Source organism: Stegostoma tigrinum, chromosome 46, assembly GCF_030684315.1.
Source record: "Stegostoma tigrinum isolate sSteTig4 chromosome 46, sSteTig4.hap1, whole genome shotgun sequence".
Classification (NCBI taxonomy): Eukaryota; Metazoa; Chordata; class Chondrichthyes; order Orectolobiformes; family Stegostomatidae; genus Stegostoma; species Stegostoma tigrinum.
The window spans coordinates 2,029,461-2,037,692 of record NC_081399.1 but is presented as its reverse complement, the minus strand read 5'-3'; the positions used below and the strand labels follow the sequence as shown (position 1 = coordinate 2,037,692).

The following is an 8,232-nucleotide window of genomic DNA, read 5'->3' as shown; positions in this document are numbered from 1 at the left end:
TTTGAGTAGCAGCACATTGGGAGGTGTAAACTTCAGCGACCCCACGCATTTCTTTATCAAATATATGTTACATTTATTCATAATGCAAGGAATTCATGCAACTAGATTATTTACTGTGTTACCTAACTTCACTCTGAGCCGAGACAAAGTGGGTCCAGAAATAAATGTTTGTTGGGGAGTTCTGATACCATCATTTAATCATCTGTCACAATTTCTCACGTTGAAAGAGCTCACAGTTGGCTCGTTGTGATATTATTGTCACAATTGTGAAAACAACAACAACACACACACAACACATAGACACACACATACACACAACACATAAATACACACACACAACACATAAACACACACTTACACACAACACATAAACACACACACACATACACACACATACACACTATACACACACACACATACACACTATACACACACACATACACACACATACACACTATACACACACATACACACACACACACACACACAAACACACACACACACACACACACACACACACACACACACACACACACACACACACACACATGCACACATGTGCACACAGGGGCAAGCATCAATATTATCATCTTAAACACAACAGCGACGCAGAGAAACGTGACAGATGCAATGGCTTCACCCCAAAAACAACAGAGACCCCACTGCACAGAAGTACTGGCATAGAAATACACATTGTGACAATTTGTTTACTGTTCAAAAATTTATCTAGCCTTGCCTTAAAAACTTTTAGTGAGGCAGCTTCAATCGCTTCGTTGGGCAGGGATTTCCACAGATTCACCACCCTTTGGGTGAAGAAATTCCTCCTGACCTCAGTCCTACATCTGCTTCCCTGTATTTTGAGGTGAAGCCCTCTAGTCCTAGTTTCACCTGCGAGTGGAAACAACCTCCCTGCCTCCGCTTTATCTATTCCCTTCATAACCTCAAGATGCAAAGATGCAGCATGGCCAAAGGGCTAAAGGATGCACCCATGATGCCTTTTGAACAAACCACAAGACACCGTGGTGTGTAGATTGGACCCTCTGTTTCTACACTGTGTAGCCATCAGCTCGTGCTGTACAGGAAACCCCATGGCTGCTCCACATTCTGTTATAAACGGGGCGGGGATCACAGAGGATTGTTGGGGTTTCTCCAAGAACGAGTGCAGGGCAGTGGGATTTCTGGCACAGAGACATTTAAGTGACTGCTGGACATGCACATGGACAGCAGTGAATTGAGGGGAATGTAGGTTAGGTTATTTTATTTTTGGATTAGGAATATTCCATGGCACAACATCGTGGGCCGAAGGGCCTGTACTGTGCTGGACTTTTCTATGTTCCATGAGACTGGAAAAGGTGCTAGATGGCCCGGGAAGCCCCACTGAGACCAATTTCTGGAGAACAAGATTAAAAACGGGGTCGGGCCAGGTTTAAACAATATGTGGATAACTGGAGCACATTCTGGGGAAGGTGGGCCCTGTACAGTAAGGACGGATTGCACCTGAACCAGAAGGGCACAGATATCCTGGGAGAGAGGTTTGCTCGAACTGTACGAGATGGTTTAAACTAGATTGGCAGGGGTTGGGGAACCAAATTTATAATTCAGAGGATGAGGTATTCAACCTTCCAACAGAAACAACAGGGAGTGAGGTTGTTTATAAAGAACCCTGTAGCCACGTGTTTAGCTGCACTCCCTCCCTGTTTCTTACCTCGTTATCACGTGGCACTGGTAGTAATCCAGAGGTAACTACCCTGTTTGTCCAGGACTTCAGCTTCCAACCTCACTCCCTGTACTCGTTTTTCACATTCTCTGTCCTTTTCCTACCTATGCCGTTGTTACCGATGTGTACTCAGACTGCTGGTTGCTCACCTTCCCCCTTAAGGATCTTCAAGACATGATCTGTGACGTCACAGACCCTGGCACCCAGGAGGCAATGTACTATCCGTTCATCTCATTCTCGCCCACAGAACCGCCTGTCTGTGCCTCTAACTATTGAATCCCCCCACTATAAATGCTCTCCTATTCTACCCCCTTCCCTTCTGTGCCACAGGGCCAGGCTCAGTGCCAGAGACCTGTCCACTATGGCCCTCCCCTGGTAGGTCATCGCGCTCCCCCACCCAACTGTACCCAAAACAGCATACCCCTATTGTTGAGGGGAACGACAACAGGGGATCGCTGCACTGACTGATCGGTGCACTACCCCGCAGGAGTGTCGTACCTGGCACATCCTGCAGGAGGACCATTGCTCCGCCCTGAGTGCCATCTCCTACAAACTTAAACTTCGCAAAATATTTGTAAACAGTTCAGAATAACTTAGTTGAACTTTCATTCGTAGTTTAGAGGAGGTGGAAGGGTTTGGATTCTGCCCAAAATATATTTATTTAAAACTGAGGAGCTTAGCTTCCCAGCAGCCACCTCCTAACTCCCACTGCTGAACAAAAATCACACAGTACTCCATCTGCAATGAAGCCCAGAGGACAGCTCCTCGTTAGGGAGAGGGATAACTAGTGGTGGTCGAACGAGAGGGTCACCAGTCCTCAAGGGAGGGTAGAGGCTGAGAAGCAGAAGCCTTCCAGGTGACCTCTCGACCAGCGCTGGCATTGAACTCACACTGTTAGCATCGCTCTGTATTGTGAACAAACTGTCCAGCCAACTGAGCAAACAGACCCCTGCCCAGGCACACGACCTGCATAACCTAACCATATCCAACCAGCACTTCAGTAGGAGCAAGGAGCAAGACCACTTGGTTTCTTCAAGCCATAAGGGACATCAGGAGAGGCTGATGAAGGACACAACCCACTCCTAGGTGTCCTTCTGAAATGGGGCTGGAGAACAGAGCACAACTGCCTGCTGTTTGCTTCCCCGGAACTGGCTTGCTTCACCTTGCAGTGAGAGACTAAGAGGACCTGCGAGCAGATTTCACTTCTCGCTCAGAGGCTGGACCTCACAGCTGGAAAGCTTAGCTTACTCAGAGACTCTTGGAAGAGTAGAGAACGCTTCAAATCAGACTCTTGTGTCATCATTACCTCCAGGGGTTTGGGCCAAGAGCGAGCAAATGGCTTAAAGAACAAAAGATCACCTGAAGTAGGAACAGGAGCTTACCTTTCAGCCCATTGAACCTACTCAGCTATTCACTAGGATCGTAGATGATCCGCTATTCCTCACGGACACAGCCTGCCTTTACCCCATTACCCAACATTCCCAATTGATCAAGGATCTCTCTCTCTTCTCAGCCTTAAAAATATGCAAGGAGCCTGCCCCCACCCAGCTGTACGTGGTAGAGAGTTCCATAGACTCATAACTCCCTGAATAATCTGTGTGAGTATGTCTATGTGTGTGTGTGTGTGTGTGTGTGTGTGTGTGTGTGTGTATCTGTGCATGTGTATTGCATGTGTGTGTGCACGTGTGTGTGCGTGAGTGTGTGTATATGTGTGTACGTGAGTGTGTGTGCGTCCGTCTTTTGTGGGGATGTGTGTATCTGTGTGTGTGTGTATGACAGAGCGTGTGTGTGCATGTGTTTCTGTGTATGTCTGTCTTTGTGTGAGTGTATGTGTGTGTGTGTGAGAGAGTGTGTGTGTGTGTGATTGTGCGTGAGTGTGTGCGTGTGTGTGTGAGAGAGTGTGTGTGTGTGTGTGTGTGTGTGTGTGTGTGTGTGTGTGTGTGTGTGATTGTGCGTGAGTGTGTGTGTGTGTGTCTGTGTGTCAGTATTATTGATGCTGTTAGTTTAGATGATGCTGCCGTCATCCCTCCCCATCAGAGTAAAAACCGAAAGACTTGTGGATGCTGCAAATTAGGAACAAAACAGAAGATGCGGGAAGCTCAATCGAAGATTCTGAGGAAGGGTCACTGGACCCAAAACGTTAACTTTCATAAAATCTGCAGCTAGACCTCCTGAGATTTTCCAGCAGCTTCAATTTTTGTTCCTGATTTACGGCTTCCACGGATCTTTCCATTTTTATTTATTATCTATCACTGGGTGGATGCATTCTGATAACTTCGTGTAACCACCTGCCACAATTTTATTTCATAAAAACAGCTCATAGTGATTGTCTGGGACATTACTTTGGCATCTCTTGAATTCATACTGAAGAGTGAGATCACACATTTGAACGTGAGCATTTTTGGATTACCTATTCATTTAATTTCATCAGAACACTCCCAACACTTTGGATTTTGATAGAGACTTACAGAAGTTTCCAACCTGATAAGAATTACCCAGTGCGAAATTCCATTTCCCCTGAAAATTCCTTTGGATGGTGCAACGATGCATATTCTGTAGGCTTCCAGCTTAACTCTCTCCCTGCGCTGGGATAACGACTGACTGTAAGGAGGATGATGGGATACTACCCACTTGCCCCTGGATGGGGGCAGCTCCAACAACTCAAGAAGCTCGACACCACCCAGGACAAAGCAGCCCCCGCTCGACTGGCAACACATCCACAAACATCCCACTCCGTCCCCCCACCGACGCTCAGTCGCAGCAGTGTGTACCATCGACAAGATGCTCTGCGGAGACTCACCAAAGACCCTCAGGCAGCACCTTCCAAACCCACGACCCACTTCCATCCAGAAGGACAAGGGGCAGCAGGTACATGGGACCCCCACCCCCTGCAAGTTCCCCTCCGAGCCCCTCCCCATCCTGACTCGGAAATATATCCCCGTTCCTTCAGTGTCGCTGGGTCAGAATTTGTGGAATTCCCTCTCTAAGGGACATTGTGGGTCAACCCACAGCACATGGACTGCAGCTGTTCAAAAAGGCAGCTCACCCCCACCTTCTCAAGGGGGGCAACTAGGGACGGGGCAATAAATACTGGGCCCAGATAGTGAGGCCCATGTTACGTGGCTGAACTAAAAATAACATTCCACGGTGTGGAAACACTGGGCCCCTCCCTTCGGTTTCACTGAGCAGTTTTATTTATTCATAATGCAAGGAATTTGTGTAACCAGAGAGTTTGCTGCATTGCTGATCTTTGCTCTGAACTTAGACAATGTTGCTAAATAAATAAATGTGTTTGTGCAGGAACTTAACCTTTGCAGCATGTAACCAACAATACCGAAGTGGTGCAGAAGAGGTGAGTAATTGACAGGATCAATTCCTGCAATGACATAATATAAGAAATATACAACATAGATCAACCAGAGGAGGATGAAATTCCCAGAGATGGTGAAGAGCAAAATCACAGACTTCCTTCTGCTCTCCATCTCTGGGTCTCTGCGATTCTCTCCTTTTCTCTCACCCTTCAGTCTCTTCCGGACTTGACTGGTCACTAAAATGTGTCTGACTGTCACAGCATTGAGCAACAAGATTAAGGCGAATGGCAGTAAAGGGGTTAAAACTGTATCGAGCCAATCTAATATCACCCACCAAGTCTCAGTAAGATAGCTTGACTTTGTATAACAGTAGAATGGCACATTATCGATTATCACCCCAGGTTCATTTTGAAAATAGAAGGGGATATTTTTCAAACAGAACAGGGTGCAGGTTGTCGCTAGAACAACAGTTGCCGTTTTCTCAGTGCAATATTTTGTTTTCAGCTTCTGGCAGCAAATAGTCACAAATCGATCAAAGGAGAAAGTGACAGTGAACCAGACAGAGCTGTCAGTGCTTGTGCGTAACAGGATCCCAATAACATTACATACAGGAGTGATGTCCAGGAAAGATCGTGGGTAATAATAATAACGAAAACCCATCAGTATAATATCAGTGAAAATGACCGTCATATCGGCAGCTGCCATAGCCAACAGGTAACGAGTAGTGCACTGGCATACACCGCACTTTCCCCAGGAAAGGATGACAATCGCCAGCAAATTACCTGTAGAAGGCAAATGGGGAGAAAATGCAATGAATTCCTGATCAGAAATTTCCCCTGCCTGTTCCATAGGGCAACCATAAGATTTTACCACAAAATGTAGTGTACTGTCTGAACAGAAGTATTTGTGATAGAGTGTGTTTGCATTATAAGATTTTCACACTCATCTCAGGTTGACTCCTGCCCGATCAATCCAGAGATTGTGGTGTTGGGAAGGAGACTGAGCTGTCAAACCCTGCTGGGAGAACAGAAGGAAGTCTGTTATTTTGCTTGGTTCCAAGGGAACAATTTGAATGGCTGCAATAGATTTTCCTAGTTCTCAGTTCCACTTTGGCAGACAAAGAATCCAAATGTAAACATCGATCCCAACTCAGTATTAGGACTGAGTAAAAATAAAAAGAATAAAAATGATGCTGTAAATCAGAAACAAAAGCAGAAATTGCTGCAAAAGCTCATCAGCTCTGGCTGCATTTGTGGAGGCAAATAATTGTTAATGTTATAAGTTGAGCGACTCTTCCTCAAAACTGATTGTAACCAGGAAATTGTCAATATATATGCAGAAGATAGGGTAGGGAGAGGGATACGGTATAAACAATAGGTTTGGATGGAACCGAAGGGAGAGCTGGGCAAAAAACTAGAAATTAATGACGGTGGGCAAGAAAAAAGATTGGAACAGCTGGAGAGAGGAGCAGAGCTTCTTCAACATGAGCATGCTGAGAAGTGGCAGTGAGTTACTCCTGACCTCCAAAACGATCAGAAAACAGGTTATTAGAACCTGGGTAAGATTTTGAACAGGATTACTCCATGTGTCTTACAGATATGTAGCATAACAGAGTATGCAGGGATCCCTTAGTGACAACATGTGACAGTCAAGACTGCTGTGGTATTTACTCTGTAAACTTTCACTGCAAACGTCTCGATGTGTAGGTATGAGGAGGGAAATCTGTCGAGACTTAAATTCCTGATGAGAGATGGGTGAGGGGAGAATTTCCAGAACAGATTTGAGTGAGATGAAGCTTGACAAATCAAAACGGGGCACATATCCCTTAAGTTTTTTGCTTAACAACAAAATACTACATCAGAATTTAAAAGTACAACTGATCCAATTGTTCAAGAGAATTCCAAACCTGCCCCACTCTCTGCGTGTGGGAGAGCACCCAGCATCTCTCTTGAATGGTCTGGTCCTCATTCTCAGGCCCAGCTCTCTCAATCTAGAATCCCCAAACAATAAACATAGCTCATCTTTTTTTCTGTCTCGACCTGTTGGTATCTTGTAAGGCATTGCTCAATTTGCCTCTTAATCTTCTAAATTCTGGGGAAAACAGGCCTCATTTGTGCAACAAAACAGAAGTTGCTCAGCAGGACTGGCAGCATCTGTGAGAGAGAAAGCAGAGTTAATATTTCGAGTCCAATGACCCTTCTTCAGAACTAACTTGCCTGATCTCTCCTCACATCTTCAAACAGCATCGAACCAGACCAGCTGACAGTGCACTGAGATCAGAAAATGCTGCATCAGCAGTGAAGTTGGGAGTCTCTGTCACTGGGGAATTGCATGGGGAATGCTGCACAATGTAGTGCAGTCACTGTCCTGGGGTCTGGATAAGGATGGCCAGTTACTGAGCTAGAAACATTGTTGTTCGAAAGATAAAGCCAGAGAGCAGATCAGCAACAGATCAAAACAAGTTCAGTTGTCATGATGTCATACCAGGGATGCCAATAATAGCAAGGAAGGTGTCAAACACTCTCTCCACGAGTTGAATTGTTCGATACATTTCCTTCTGTGCGAGCTGATCTGTCCCTTCTGCCAACTGACAAGCCGTTTGTTTGAAACTCTGAGGTGAAGCATTCCCAGAGACGTTGCCTTATAGTGTGTGGAAGCTCCTTGGGGAGATCAAACCTACAGCATTGTTTGGCTTTGTTGTTTTTCAAATATCTGTCAATGAATAAACCAAATGCAATAATGAGTTGAATCCCCAACCATGAAGGAGCATTGCTGCTCAGTACATTTTTCATGAATTAATAGCAGTCTGCCAGCAAAAATGCTGACCACCAGGAGTTCATCAGCGCCATCCCGAAATCACAAACGACTTTAATGTACTGGGAAAAACCCCTCCACACCACATCCTCCACATGGGGCACATTTATTCTGTCAGGGAGGACGGGGAGAGGGGAATGGGATCAAGACCGGGAGACAATTGAATAATTTGAGCATTTTCTAAAGTCATGCTGAACACAGAGTCAGACATTAGACCAGGATATTCGAAGAAAATGCTCTCTTTTCAGGAAATGCATTGGCGCTGCTTCTCAAAGGCAGCAATTTGACCCTTAAAGAGCATTTAAGACAACAAAGTGTGAAACTGGATGAACACAGCAGGCCAAGCAGCATCTTAGGAGCATAAAAGCTGACGTTTCGGGCCTAGACCCT

The 8,232-nt window shown here is 45.6% G+C and overlaps 1 protein-coding gene across 1 annotated transcript; it reads right to left on the bottom strand.

Moving 5' to 3' along the window:
* Window positions 1–4,646: 4,646 nt before the first annotated feature.
* Window positions 4,647–7,620, bottom strand: LOC125449497 (probable G-protein coupled receptor 139). The gene is made up of 2 exons (XM_048525301.2): window positions 7,513–7,620; window positions 4,647–5,810 (listed from the first exon to the last, which is right to left on the bottom strand). Exons 1-2 carry the CDS (start codon window positions 7,577–7,579, stop codon window positions 4,909–4,911), a joined length of 969 nt encoding a protein of 322 aa, XP_048381258.1. The 5' UTR covers window positions 7,580–7,620; the 3' UTR covers window positions 4,647–4,908.
* Window positions 7,621–8,232: the final 612 nt, after the last annotated feature.

What these genes read in the sequence shown, in the direction of transcription:
- LOC125449497 (XM_048525301.2), bottom strand. Translation starts at nt 7,579, where the DNA reads ATGTATCGAACAATTCAACTCGTGGAGAGAGTGTTTGACACCTTCCTT. An exon ending in TGCTATTATTGGCATCCCTG is followed by an intron (nt 5,811 to 7,512) that starts GTATGACATCAT and finishes TGCCTTCTACAG; the next exon opens with GTAATTTGCTGGCGATTGTC.